The 14,238-nt window shown below is 42.1% G+C and overlaps 1 protein-coding gene across 2 annotated transcripts in view; it reads left to right on the top strand.

The window, feature by feature from the left end:
* LOC119182786 (cytospin-A) overlaps positions 1 to 9,656 on the top strand; it is a 49,941-nt gene extending 40,285 nt beyond the window's left edge. For both annotated transcript variants that reach the window (XM_037433473.2, XM_037433474.2), the window contains exons 15-18: positions 561 to 684; positions 1,513 to 1,629; positions 3,460 to 3,519; positions 4,108 to 9,656. In XM_037433473.2, coding sequence (XP_037289370.2) covers positions 561 to 684; positions 1,513 to 1,629; positions 3,460 to 3,519; positions 4,108 to 4,197 — 391 coding nt within the window. In that variant the 3' untranslated portion in view covers positions 4,198 to 9,656. The remainder of the gene's footprint in view (positions 1 to 560; positions 685 to 1,512; positions 1,630 to 3,459; positions 3,520 to 4,107) is intronic.
* The last annotated feature ends 4,582 nt before the right edge of the window (positions 9,657 to 14,238 follow it).

Genomic DNA, 14,238 nt, shown 5'->3' with positions numbered 1-14,238 from the left:
CCACAGTGGGCTGCTTCATATAATCTAGGGGCTCCAGCAATACTGTACAGCCACCGACATGTAAGATTGATTTTCGCATGAATGTTGCATTTGTGCACTTGAAATCAGGTAAACACTTCCCTGAGCTGATTTCTGACTTGTAATATTAAACTGAAGCAACCATGCTTTTATAAGGTGGCACTAATCTTCAGCACAGCTTGCTGGTTTAATATAATAATTTTCTTTTGTGTTCAGGTTTAGGTTCATGATGAGAAATACAAAATGGATAGTTCTAATGATACCAGATTTGAGTCTTAAATACGGTACCATGTGAATTTAAAATCGGTTTTAGTGGTTTTATGAATAAGGCTGCCGTATAAAACTTGAATTCATTTTCGTCGTCAGCCCACCTTCGCGAATCGGCACCCTGCTTTTGATGCGTCAAAGCGAGTTGTGTTCAAAGCACTGGTTAGTACTTGCCATGGCAAGTTTCTCAGCGGATTTTTTGTGGCTGCTATTTTTTGCTCATGTGCGAAGGGAGATAAAGGCTGATTGATTAATTGACTGGTGTTGCTGTGTAGCTTGCACACTTCCAGCGACCTGTCGTTTGAGAAGAAGGATCCACTTGCGTCACTGGTCAAGGGAGGGGGATCCAAGCGCAATGCATTGCTCAAGTGGTGCCAGAACAAGACTATGGGCTACAAGGTGAACTGGCAACAATTCATAGTGTTCTTTCGAACTGACTTTACTCATAGCCTTTTCAAGTGGGCAACACTGAGCTCGAAATGGAAAGATATCAGGTTGAAATTAAGGCGTTAGCTATGCTTGTACAATAGAATATCAGCTTTTCTTACAGAATGGCTAAATGACCTCCAATTTGCAGCCTATTCTTTTCCGTAAAGTCGGGTGTATATTGTGTTTTATAATTCATCCTTTTCAAAGCAGCATTGCCAGCAGCGCAGACAGATTCAATTTTGCCTAGAGGTTGATCAATTCTGCTCAAAAACTGCCATCATTTTTTTTTTCATCCTCTGCTATGGGTTGCTTTAGATAGTGCTAGCATCCTTGTGTGCTTTGGATAGTGATAACATCCTTGTGCTGTTGCTGACAATATAGGTGTATCAGTGCACCTCTTGCACACTGCTCGGTTCCTAAGTGCCATGCACGGCCTGTATGATGCATTCCAATATCAAATTAAGTAGTGCTTAGTCAATTGATGTGATGTGTACCAATATCAGCTTGAGTAGTGCTTACCGCATTTTCCCACAAATGTTTGATAAGACCACCTGCTGTGGATCAATGATCACGAAGGTTTAAGTTAATGACTGCCAAGTCATCAAAGTTTCATGTATCTCTGAACAATCACAGTTTTCCCTGAGTCTCTCTGCGAACAGTACCTCGATGAATGCATGAAACGATTGCTGCGCTTTATTTGTAAGTGTGTGAAAAGCAGAAATGCCTCACTGTAATGTGTTTCGTGTCCTTCTTTTCATGTTATGTCAGCTATTGCTCTTTTTTTTTTCTCATCACCAGAACATAGACATCACCAATTTCAGCAGTAGTTGGAATGATGGACTAGCCTTCTGTGCTCTTTTGCACACTTACCTTGGGGACAAGATCCCTTATGACCAACTTGATAGCAAGGACAAGGTAAGTGCCCCTCTGTGCGAATGCTTCTCGTGCAGCAGATGTTGCTGAATGAGTAAGGACTGTCTTTATTTATGTAGAACTGTTTCTTTGTTTTCATTATGTGGGGTTTTACGAAAAACTACAGTAATATGACAAACAACTCAAGATGATGCCAATATAACACAAACAACTTAAAGAAAGAAGTGAAAATGTTAAGGGCTCGTTTTTTTTGTTAGACACAATATTATTGAGAACTAGCAGACAACACTGCCAAGGAAAGTACAGCAGGTATTATTTGTAGTAAATGTAAAGTGAATGTGAAGGACGAAAAGATAACTTGCCGTGGGCAGGGACCAAGCAACGTGCGACCTATGAATGACTCGTCCGATGCTCTGCTATCTGAGCTACCGTGATTGCTATCCTCCCATCCACTTTATGGGGTATATATGTGCCTGTAACCTGGGGAGCGTCAGTGAGCGCCACCAGTAGCCATGACGGCAAGTTGGAGCACTTCTTTACTGCCTGTTTTTCTGCCGTACAAACAACTTTGCAAACACAGTGCCGATGGTCACTCGTACATGTTCACTGCTTCTGCGCAAGTATAGCACTGCCACACTCTCTCTTGAGTCGAGCTGTAGCATTGAGCGCAGGGATACACTAGAGTAAAGGTGCCACATTGAGTATGTCAAAATTGTTGTGCTGCCTCAATGTAACATAGCACACAGACAGAGAGAGACTCTTTATTAAAAAAAACCTATTTTTGCCAGCGTCTATATATCGCTGGCATGCTACTCTGTTTAGCAATAGGAAAGGGGACTGAAATATTTCAGTAGAGAGATAAGAAAGATACGAAAAAAGAAATTGTGACCAAGTGAACCTGATAAAACTATTTAAGTTAGGTTATCAGGTGAATCAAGACTTTCCTATGCGAGATATCATAGCAAAGCACAGTTTGCCATCGCTATGAAGGGACTGGTGTTGCTGCCACTGGGTTTGGTTCCTAGCCACAGTGGCCACATTTTGGTGAGGGTGATATGCAAGCAGGCCTGTGTACACCTACCCATTTTTTAAAACACAATGTGGTAGCGTCGACAGCCAAATTGATAAGCACAGTACGACGAAGTGCAGCAGTGGAATGACCGAGAATACGTGCATGGCTGCTGTGAAGAGTGCAGTGGAACTTAAGTCTGACAGGTTGTTATGCGAAATAAACCCAACACAAGCTGCTGTATTGTTCTTCCTTTTTCTGGCCTGTTTTTGGCTTTCAGCATTGACTTTCAGCAGCAGATACCTTGTTTGCCTCGGGGAAGGGCTACATTAGCTACAGGACAAAGACCAAGATACGAAAAAACGTATGCAGTACACCTAATAGCGGGTGTATAGCACATCCTTTCCATCTCGAGTGTGACTACGGGACCTTTTCTTTCTTTATAGCTTTCTGACAGCGTTCAGAAAAGAAAGGATAATAATTGTGCTTGAAAGAAATGGGGGGGGGGGGGGGAAGCTTCTGAGACGGTTGCAAGGGACTGCCCATCATGCAGATATGCATAGTAATCTCGTTCATTTTACCGCTCTGCTCCATTGCGTGGCATTCATAATCTCTGTAGTCAAAGCTCGCACGCTTAGGTTAAAAAAAAAATTGAGTGGCTGTACTTTGATTTAGCTGCAAGTGAAAGAACTGCAGGGGCTCAAAATTAATTTGTAGTCCCCTAGTATGGTGTGCCTATAATTTTATAATGGCTTTGCTTGTAAAGCTTCATAAATTATACATAAAATACATCTCGCTGTGTTAATTAATGCCAAGCCCCCTGACAAGTGCTGTTTCAATGTTTCATGCTTTCTTCTTTTCAGAGAAGAAACTTCAGTATTGCATTTGAGGCAGCAGAATCTGCAGGGATTCCAAGCACTTTGGTGAGTGCCAAGCTTTTCTGCCATCTTCATTGGGTTAGAAGATAGGTTTGGGTAAACATTCACGTGGGAAATGACCACATACATAGCACATCTTATCTAAATATAGCTCAAAAGACAAGTGCACTGTTTAGTTTGAAGTATTTGTCGGAAAATCTGAGTAATTTGTAGGGAACTGTGTGTGGTTTTATATCTGAAGTATTAAAAAAAATAAATTTGAAGCAATTATATTTATTTATCACCGCAAAGCCTTTTGCCATGACGTAATTGTAAAATAGTTATATACTGCGGGTTTCTGTTTGCTATAGTATTTGTTGGTGCTCGTGTTCAAGCCAGCTCAATATTTAACTGTGGAAAGGGCTCATGAAAGAGAAACATGGTTAAAATACTTCTTTATGAATGGAATTTTTTTCTCTTATACACCAATAAACTGTTAATATTGTAAGAAGCTGCTGAATAATAAAGGTATTTTTGTGTTGGCTATCTAAGTAGACCTGTTCACTCTGTCCTATGATGAAATTACTGAAAATTGCATTCTCAGCTAACATGTGCAGCTGTGTGTTGATTTTAGAGTGCCTAATATTCTTTCAGAATGTCAATGAACTTATCTGCTTGGAACGCCCGGATTGGCAGTCAATCATGGGTTATGTCACATCGATATACAAACACTTTGAGACCTGAGAGACTGGAAAGGATTTGCAGCCATCGCAGTAGTCCTGCCAGAGCATTGCGCATGCGCAGCGGAAACTTGGCCCAACTTTTAGCGACGTTGAACTGCCTTCCTGTTTTCTACTTTTCTAGTACAAGTTTACATTTGCATGTCAGTGTTGTTTTGGCAAAGGGATGTGCAAACTGCTACCGTGTGCTATGCTAGAGTTCAGTGTCACAGCTACTCGCGAAATGTTTCGTACCTTGACATCGTGTCTGGTTGTGAGCCCGGCAAGTGCTCTCCGAGACTGTCGTTAGGGGCTCCTGTAGAAATATTCAACAGTGCTCTCATCATCACTTAACTCCTATGAATATGCCAAAGAAAGCAGTTTGGCTGTGTGCTTTAGTCTCAGGAGTAGTGCCAGTGCTGCAGGAACGCAAATGCCCAATTTTAGTTTGTAAGCGTTACATGACTGATCTGCTTTCACTTAATGCCCAATTGCATTTACAACCTTGACAGTGTGGAGGGGCCCTGCCATATTTTGATTTTCAAAATATGGCTTTGACAGGGAGCTATTGTTCTTTTTAAAGTGTTTTGTTTACTTCTTGTCCAAAGGAGTGAGTGCATGTTACACAGCACATGTACCTCACATCCATCATTCACTGCCCAAACGGATGGGACATAAGAGCAGCTTCAGTGTCGCACCATTCATATACTTTCTAATTTTTAACTCACATTTTAACACGTCTGCCTCACTGGCTTCAAGCTTACAATCATGTATGTGTCTGCCAGAAATACTCCTTCAGTGTCTTTTTTTTTTCGTATAACGCATTATTTGCACATTTATGCAACCTGCATCATTGTCACATGCATCATCTATTTATGAGACCATCCTTATTATTATCGATAACTCTGTTGCCTGACAATAATGATAAATGTTTGTCTCACAGGCACTGCAGCACCTTGACTGTCACTTCTTCAGTTGTTGCATACTGCTGACATCGCCGATACGAGTTATGTATGAAATAGTGTTAGTGCGGCCTTATGAAAGACAGTATACTTCTTTATACTTGTTTACAGAAAGATGCTTCATATGTTATGATAATTAATGAATACTTTTCTAGTCCTACAGCTCCTCATTTGAATAGATCTTCCTTTCAGTACCTACTTGTTATTAAGATGCCTGGAAATTTCATTTGGCACTGAGAAAATGTAATAAAAAGGCAGTTATGGGCAAACACAAAATGCTGTTCTAGTCCAAGATGAGACACACCTACACACTGCACTTCCAAATTATTCGCTAGATTGTGTTTGTATTGGTTTATGAGTCATACAACATGGGCTCCAGTCTGTCGAATATGAGCTCAATGCTAACTTCTTTTCTAGTGTATACAGGACATATGTGTTATATAACATTAAAATGAATGACATGAATGAAAAACTTCTAAAAACACTTAAGTGACAAAAAGAAGGCAGCAGTAACCAGCTGTTCAGTGGCTTCATTAGCGGCACAACAAAGATAGCTTGATTTTTTTTGGTAGTCGCCATCAATTGCGTAAACTTTTAATACGGTAGCGTTAAAGAGCTCGTTTCGCAGAACTTCCGGTGTCACCGTCGGTGTCAGTAATAAAGATCGGTTTGGCTGGCAAGGCTAGTTTTGTTCCTGCATCTGCATCCCTGGTCACCCCTCAGTAAATGCAACTCCTGTTCAGTGGAACATATTTGCTCGGCCTCTGTAGGTTTCATACTGTCTGATTGAACTTAAACCTAACAATCATTTGTTACATTCCTGTGTCGAAATTCCCTGGAGTCGCTATAGCAGCTTTGCATTGCACTTGCAAAATTAAATATACTATAAATATACTCAGAATCTGCCCAAACTAGTTGCTCTTATTGGTTTTACGTAAATGGCAAATGTTTTACTAGCTGATATTTCTTGGTCAAGTTAGGTTAAATATGTCTTCAGATGTATTTAGTTTATCTGGACAAAGCTCTGGTTAGACAAGAATCAAAGGTGTGTTCTGCTGTGGTGTCTGAAACTGCAGTGGTGACATTCAGGTGTGCCAGTGCATGTGTTGACACTCTTTTGAGCCCCATTGTCACGGGGTTGTAACTTTGTCGTCTAGTCATGTGTTGAAAATTTTTTTGTGAGTGTACACATTCTTCTTAATTGCATAGTCAACAAACCACTATTTGTTCTGACTTGAATGCTACCAGCTCATCAGGGTATTTCTTCTGAAGACGGGGGTGCATTCTTCATAGCGCTGCCCCCCTCGCCCCCCCCAAAAAAAAAGAAAAAGTACTTTCTATTGTCCGTTGCACTATGGTGTGCATACTGGCTTTTTTAGACCCACAAATTTCAGTATTCGGGTAAAAATTGGTAGCAGGGTGCCTGAAATGTAAGACATCCACATTGTTGCTTGTGCTCAGAATATTCAATTTGTATTATGTATTTTTGTGGCAGAGTTTAAGCGCATTTTCATTACAGTCCTATGCTGCAGACCACATTGTGGGACCACATTGGTGTGTTGTCGATTGAGGGTGCCTATCCAATGACAATTGCCTTGACTGTAGCAATAGACAATGTGCTCTAGATGCCTTAGCCAACAATTATGGGGATTCATTCCGCTCAGCCCTTAGTAACCTTTTCTTCCTGTATCACAGGGAAAGGTGCATCACCAACAGGTTGTACTTATCTGAAAGCATTGCTGCAGCCATCATAAAGTGCTGCATTTTTTTGTGGCAATTCTTACAGTTAAGCCAGTGCTAACTGTTACGATAGTGCGATCTAAAAAGATAGACAAGTCCAGGAATGAAAGTAGTGCTTTGTTTGTTGAAATTTGTGGTACTATTTGCCAAGCACCTAATTAGGCCACGTAATGGACACCAGGAGGTTGTGCCACCTTCAGTGCTTTTTTCTTGTAATTTTTAGAAATACCTTTCTTTGCAAAGTATGTTGCCTTAAAACCTGAGAACGCACAGTCCATGCCAGAGTAATCTATACAACTGTTTTCATTTTTATCTTTTAATTTTGAACTGCTGTTAGGTGTTTTCAGATACAGTGTGGTTGCAGCTTTGGTGCATTGTTTTCTATTCTCTTTTCTTGCCACGTGTCACGCTTGGTAGAATTTATTATTTAGTTTGTTAGAAGATGTTACGGCTAAATTTATTTTGGGTAATTTGTGTCTATTATAATTAGTGTGGCCTTAAGAATTAATCAACAACCACTCCTAGTAAATATAACATAGTGTTCCATCAGCACATGTTTCTTTTATATTTTTTTCTGCTTTTAAATTTGGTAAAATATGAAAAGTCTTACGAAGTCTTTGTGGAAACTTGGGTGTAGCCTCAAACTGTAGTGCAAGAGTATATAAAGTGGGCAGCCTTCATGACTAATGCATCATGCCTCATCATGCCCGATAATCATTCAACGTGATTGGAATAGGCATATACACTTTCATGTCCCTTTTGAGATGTTGTAAAGTGGTTATCTTGCACGGCACCTTATTGCGTGCCACGTCATTATGTCTCTGCAAGGGTTGCTGAGCCTGTAATGAGGGTAAGCTACGGTGGACAAGCAGGTTTTGTTTGAATAGGCACATTATGTACTTGTACCAGTCATGCAAAGTTAGGTTTATATTTTACAAGCATCGCAGTTCTTTTCTCTTTTTTTATTCATATTTTCCTAGTGTTTTCTTCTATGTGTTAATTGAAACCAGTGGGACATCCTGGTGCTCTGTTGATATGAGGCTATTTGTACTTGGCAATGGTGGATGGCTTGCACCATATTGTGCACCTATGAGCAAAAGCTCACAGAAAAAAAAAAAAAAGAAAAGCTGGACTTATTGCTGGACTTATTGACAAATCAATCTAAATTTACAACTATGGTAGAAATTTCACTATCATAAGTGTGACCTGTAGTCTTCGGCTTCAAGTTACATTCACAGGGAACAGGGAAGCTTGAAGCAAAGAGAAATCTTTGAAAAGGGAATGTTGCTAGAGTGAACGTTTCGGCACATCCACTGTCCAACAATTTGTAGGTGAAGAAAGAAATTGAATTTATCAAGAAATTCTTGGTTCATAAATATTTTCTCAAGGGTCTGCAATGGCTGTATCCATCAGCCATTTGACTACAACATACTTAAACATAGAACGTACCTCTATGTACTATTCCAAGCAAGCTCTGTTTGTAAGTGCTCAAGTTAACAGTATTCTTTTTTATTTTTTGTATGAAGCAGGCTTTGTAATACTGCTGCTTTGAAGTTTTGCTGGTGATGCTGGTATGTCATGGCTTCAACTGTGTAGTTGGCCAAAGAAAAAAAAAAAATTATGCGCCTATTTTTCAGAAAGCCATTAGTATTAGAAAATGCAGTTACATATTCTGCATCTACACTTCATAACCAGTGATTGTTTTAAGAGCTCTTTTTGCATGATCTGTGATGGTCATTTTTTAGTTCTGTCAAAGTTTTCACAGCAGCTAAGATTACAGTAAGACATGATCTCAGTGCGTCTTCTTCAGTTATGGTAGATCACATAGCTAACTTCTAAAAAGCCTGCACATGTTTATTTTTTGTAAAAAATTGTTTGTTTTGACATGGTCAATAGCTTTTTAGATACATGGGCATACTAAAGTGAGCTTCCTGGGTTTATTTATTGTCTAGAATCTGGAAATTCGCTGAAGGTGTTCATTATTGTCAATTTTCCTGTGTAGTTTAGTTGTATTTAGGTAAAAAAAATAAATTGCTTGATCTCCTTACGTCTAAACAACTGGTGGCTCTTCAAGACATATATATCCAGAATTGAGATGACTATGAAAACTTGCTATTCAGTATCATTGTTCTTTCAAGTAAGTTTACTTAGTGGTTGATTACTCGTGTGAAATTGTGCACACTTTGCCAGGCTGTTGATTCATACAGCGGCAGAGTGGCCATACAGTACAGAAGATGCAAATCGTTTGTTAAGAGACCACATCTTTTTTCCAGCTGGGCTAAGCGGCCTGTTTGCATTGTTTTCCGAGTGAAGGTGCAAGATGAGCACCTGCATTTTCACTGTATTCACGAACCCTGCCAAGGTGTGCATCTAGCTTGTGCAAAGTGGTGTGTACCTATAATTCTGATGCCTCATGTAATATTGAATGTCTGATGGCAGCCAGTAGGATAATTGCTTTCACTGTTCCAAAGATTGTCATCCTTTCTAGATTTCTTGTTCATGTATTATTTTTGTACTTATAGATGTGTTTTATGTGTGTAAGGTTTTTATACTGTCATTTGTAGTAAAATTTTTGGTTCTTGGTGTGAAGAAAGTTACGAGTCCATTCTTGTACATTTGACCTGTGTGAGCTGTCTGCACTATGTGTGTTTGTGCTTTATATGAACATGCTGGAGGATTGTACCCTGCAAGTTGTGTAACCATTTGTACAGTTTCTGATTGTCAGCTTTTTATACTTAAATGTGTGATCAACTGATGGTTTGATAAAGACCTACCACATGAATGTTGTGGGTCGTTTGCTTTATAGCAAGAAGAAATAAGCCAGTTTTGCACGGACGGCAATGCATTGATAGCAGCGTATTAGACAGTAAGTAATGTTAGTAGTATAATAGATCGTACATTTTGCAATGAACATTCACTCGCATCAAGAAGGGAAGCCTGCTGCATTTGGGCAAAGAAAGGCAGGTTTTGTACCCTAGCTTCGGCCAAGATGTCGTTTCTGCAGTCTTTCGAGGAAAAAAGATGGTGGATGCTATGAATTCGTTGTTGAGTTTCCCCTGTAGTACTAGGTATCTATATATAGGTGCCAAATTTTGTAGTTATTGCCACTGCGCATGCATCATGCACTCTCTTTGGCACACATGTTATTTTTGTAAAATAGCATGCGTACTACAAAACGTTGTATACTCACGATTTCAAAGCCTGCTATTTTCAGTGCTCATGAAAACAGACTGGTCAAGTGTACTGGAGAACAATAACTATATGCTACTTCACAGAGGACATATGAGGGTAATGGCATCGAGCAATTAAATTGCAGGGCCACTTTTTTGGAGCTCTTCTACATTATTTTGTGCAGTTTTAATAATTCAGTGCTTGACGCCAGTTGGTCCAGTTGATAACTTGGGCACCTCGTCGCTCTGATCAGACAAAGTGCAAAAAGACAATGCTGCTATTAAGGAGATGGTCAGATTCAGCCATTGGTCGACTTTAAGATATTGAAATACCACGGTTCAGCTGACGCTTTATTCAGACAACAGCAAGATGGCGCCAAAGAGGAGGAGGAATGACACGAAGACTGATGATGGTTATTTACAGATGAGTAAAATGATGTGCAATGAATTCTTGCACTAATTTCCCCCGTCGACGGAAGCGGCTAGCCTGGCCGCGAATTACGCTGTGGATTGCATACGATAGGGCTTGAGACGCGAAGCGTGCACAATCTCTGTCCCGCAGCAGCGTTGGTCAGTGGGGGCGTCAACAGGTGTGACACGGTAGTTCACCGGTGAGGTCTGTTTGACAACTTTGTAGGGGCCAAGATAGCGTGACTCAAGCTTGTCACATAAGCCAGGCGTTTTTGCAGAAGTGCACAAAAGTACATTGTCACCAGGGCGGTAGAGAATGATGCGGTGAGTGGCATCGTAACGATGTTCGTGATCTTCTTGGCTAGCTTCGGTGTTTATACGGACAAGATGATGGCATTGAGCAACATGGGACAGAAATTGGTCCCAAACGAATGGTGAAGAGTTGACGGGGCCAGAAAAGAAAGAAACAACGAATGGTGATGTCGGTTGGCGTCTGTATACTAGGAAAAATAGAGAATATCCTGTGTTTCGTTGAACTGACGTATTATATGCATACGTGACAAAGGGAAGAATGGCACCCAAGTTGCGATGGTCAGGTCGGATATAGACAGACAGCATGTCGCACAGTGTGCGATGAAATCTCTTCGTTAAGCCATTGGTTCTTGGGTGATAGCTCGACGTTGTTTTATGAACTGTTTTTGATGCTTGAAGAACTTCACTGAGCGTGCTTGAAAGAAATGCCTTCCTCGGTCGCTCAAAAGAACACGAGGGGCCCCGTGACGTAGGTAAATGGCATTAAAAAGCAGTTCCTGAAGTGATCCAGGCCATCTCAGCGTACCAGGTCAAGTGATAAACCGCAGTGACTATCCATCTCTTGCCGTCTGATGTAGTTGGGAGAGGCCCGAAGAGGTCAATTCCGACGACAGAGAACGGCTCTGCTGGTCAAGGAAGTGGTTGTAGGGTCCTGACTGGAGCAGTAGTGGGCCGCTTGCGGTGTTGGCAAAGTGCGCACGAGGCAATATACTTGGCTACCGTCGTGGAAAGACCTGGCCAGAAGAATCTACTGTGGATGCGCTCGTAGGTTTTGTAATAACCCAAGTGGCCTGACGTCAGGTCGTCTAGTGAATCGCGTAGAACTTCAGTGCGTAGTGCATGTGGTATGAAGGGAACCCATCGATGGCCTTCCGCCCGGAAAATGTATCGATAGAGCACATTGTCCTCCAACTTGAATAGTCTGAGTTGTTTCCGGAGCCTGGCATTTGGGGAAGACGAAGTACCGGTAAGCCGACCGGTGAGGTCAGTGCAATAAGAATCAGCTCGCTGGTGAGGGGTAAGTACTGAAGGACGGGTGGATGAAGGTAAGGAAGAAATGGATGATATCGATGAGGTGGCCTCCGCATAGCCAATTTGACAAGGGGATGTGACGTTCGCCAAAGACTGCGGCAAAGGGCATCATGACAAAGCGTTGGCATTTTGGTGTTGTCTTGCGGTCTTGTAGATGACGTCGGAGTCGTATGATTGTAACCGGAGAATCCAGCGGCCAAGTCGCCCCGACAAGTTTTTGATTGTCGACAACCAGCAAAGAGCATGGTGGTTTGTCACAACAGTAAAATGTCCGCCATATAGATACGGACGAAATTTTCGAATGGACCAGACAACAGCCAAGCACTCTTGCTCGGTTATAGAGTACCTCTTCTCTGCAGAAGTCAGAGCGGCTTGCATTCGCGACAACTTTCTCGCAAAAGGCATGGTCGCGCTGAAGGAGTATGGCGCCGATTCCTTGTCTGCTAGAGTCTGTGTGTAATAACGTAGGTGCCTTGTCATCGAAATGATAAAGCACCGGTGGGGATGTCAGTGGGTGGTAGGTAGGTGCTTGAGTTCTTGAAATGCATTGATCATTCCAATCAGAGGAACCAATACTAGCAAGGAGGTTGTGGAGAGGAGTGGCAATAGTGGCAAAGTTGCGAATGAAGCGGCGAAAGTACATTGAGAGTCCAAGAAAACTGCGTGGTTCTTTGGAACAAAAGGGGCGCGAAAAATTGAGTACTGCAGAAATTTTGTCTGGATCTGGCTGAATTTCATCTTTACTAACGAGATGTCCCAGAACTTTTATAGCTGTGTTACCGTAATGGCACTTACTTGTGTTTAGTTGAAGTTTAGAATTGGAGAGGCATGTGAGCACTTCATCTAGGCGTTGCAAATGATCAGAAAAAGTGGAAAAAAACGCGACAATATCATCAAGGTAGCATAGATAAGTTTTCCACTTAAGGCCACGAAGAACAGTGTCGATCATCCTTTCAAATGTCGAATGGCATTTTACATAGGCCGAATGGCATTACGTTGAACTCGTAAAGACTGTCCGGCGTAAAAAAAGCGGTCTTTTTTTTGTCTGCCCATTCATTGGATTTTGCCAATATCCGGACCGAAGGTCGAGAGAGAGAGAGAGATAAATAGAGAGGAAAGGTAGGGAGGTTAACCAAGCTTGGCTCGGTTGGCTACCCTACACTTGGGGTGGGGGAAAAGGGGAATAATAGAAAGGAAAAAGACAGAAAAGAAGAGGAGTAAGAAAGAGAAGCATAAATAGTCAGCTCGAGACTACACAGCACGGCCTCGCACAGTTCTTTCACAAGCGGTCGTAAAGTTTGGTGGTCCTTAAAAAGTACAAGGGGGCTTTAGTGGCTTTGCGCGTATGGAAGGCCGTCGGCCAAGGTCCCAGGATCTTCTCTTCTGTAAGCGGCCGTGAATCCAGCTGACAGAGCTTGGCTTCCATAATATATCGTTCGGTCTGGTATGCTGGGCAATGACATAGAATGTGCTCAAGCGTTTCCTCGCAGGCGCAGATGTTGCATGCCGAAGGTCAAGGGTGCAGAAGTATTAGGCGCCTTGCAATAAGTCAAGTGCATCATCTATACGGGGCATCTGATATACATCCTTTCGAGTAATCTTGTTGAGCGCGGTAATCAACGCAATATCGTACTGATCCATCCTTCTTTTGTACCAACACAACGGGGGATGACCAAGAGCTGGCAGAGGGTCGTACGATGTTTCTTTTTAGCATATCGGTCACGTTCTCCTTGATTTTGTGCTCGGCTAAGGAGACTCGGTAGGGGACGACGACTTGCAACAGTCCGACTTTCAGTGTCTATGCCATGATGCGCAACTGTGTTTTGTCCTAGTGCCGAAGCAATGGCGTCGGAGGCCTGGTGTTTCGTTAGCAAATTTAGCAACGCCTCACGTTGAGAAGCAGGAAGGTCAAGATTTATCCTGGGAGCAAAGGAGGAGGAAGTAACAGGCTGGCCCTGTTGTGTCTGAGCTGGCAAGGCGTCAAGCGAGACCAAAGGTGCCGGTTGGGTATCCACATAACACGACATTGCAGAACATTGAAGTAGGAGGACAGGCTCCGGGGTAGGGTTCAGGCCAACGATTATCGCAGCAGTGTCTTTGAACCGCACCAGGCTGGAGGGGAGTACAACGGTGCGAGCTAGACAGTGGCTGGAAGGGGTGATAAGGATGTTACGAATGGCAATATTTGGAGAAGTGATGGTGATGAGTTGCTCTCGACCCAGGAACAGTATGGAATCAGAAGCTGTGAAAAAACGCAGAGGTTTCTCGTCAATGCGTTCGCTGCAGTGATAAGTCTCGGCCATCGGGACTACACGTTGATGGCAAGAAATAAATGCAGATGCTGATGAGAGAAAGCCCCAACCTAAAATTAGTTCATGAGCACACGAAATTAAGACAGCAAAGGTGATGTGATGACGAATACCATCAATGAAGACACGT

The sequence above is a fragment of the Rhipicephalus microplus genome, chromosome 3 (genome assembly GCF_043290135.1).
Source record: "Rhipicephalus microplus isolate Deutch F79 chromosome 3, USDA_Rmic, whole genome shotgun sequence".
Classification (NCBI taxonomy): Eukaryota; Metazoa; Arthropoda; class Arachnida; order Ixodida; family Ixodidae; genus Rhipicephalus; species Rhipicephalus microplus.
This window is presented reverse-complemented; position numbering and strand designations above follow the sequence as displayed.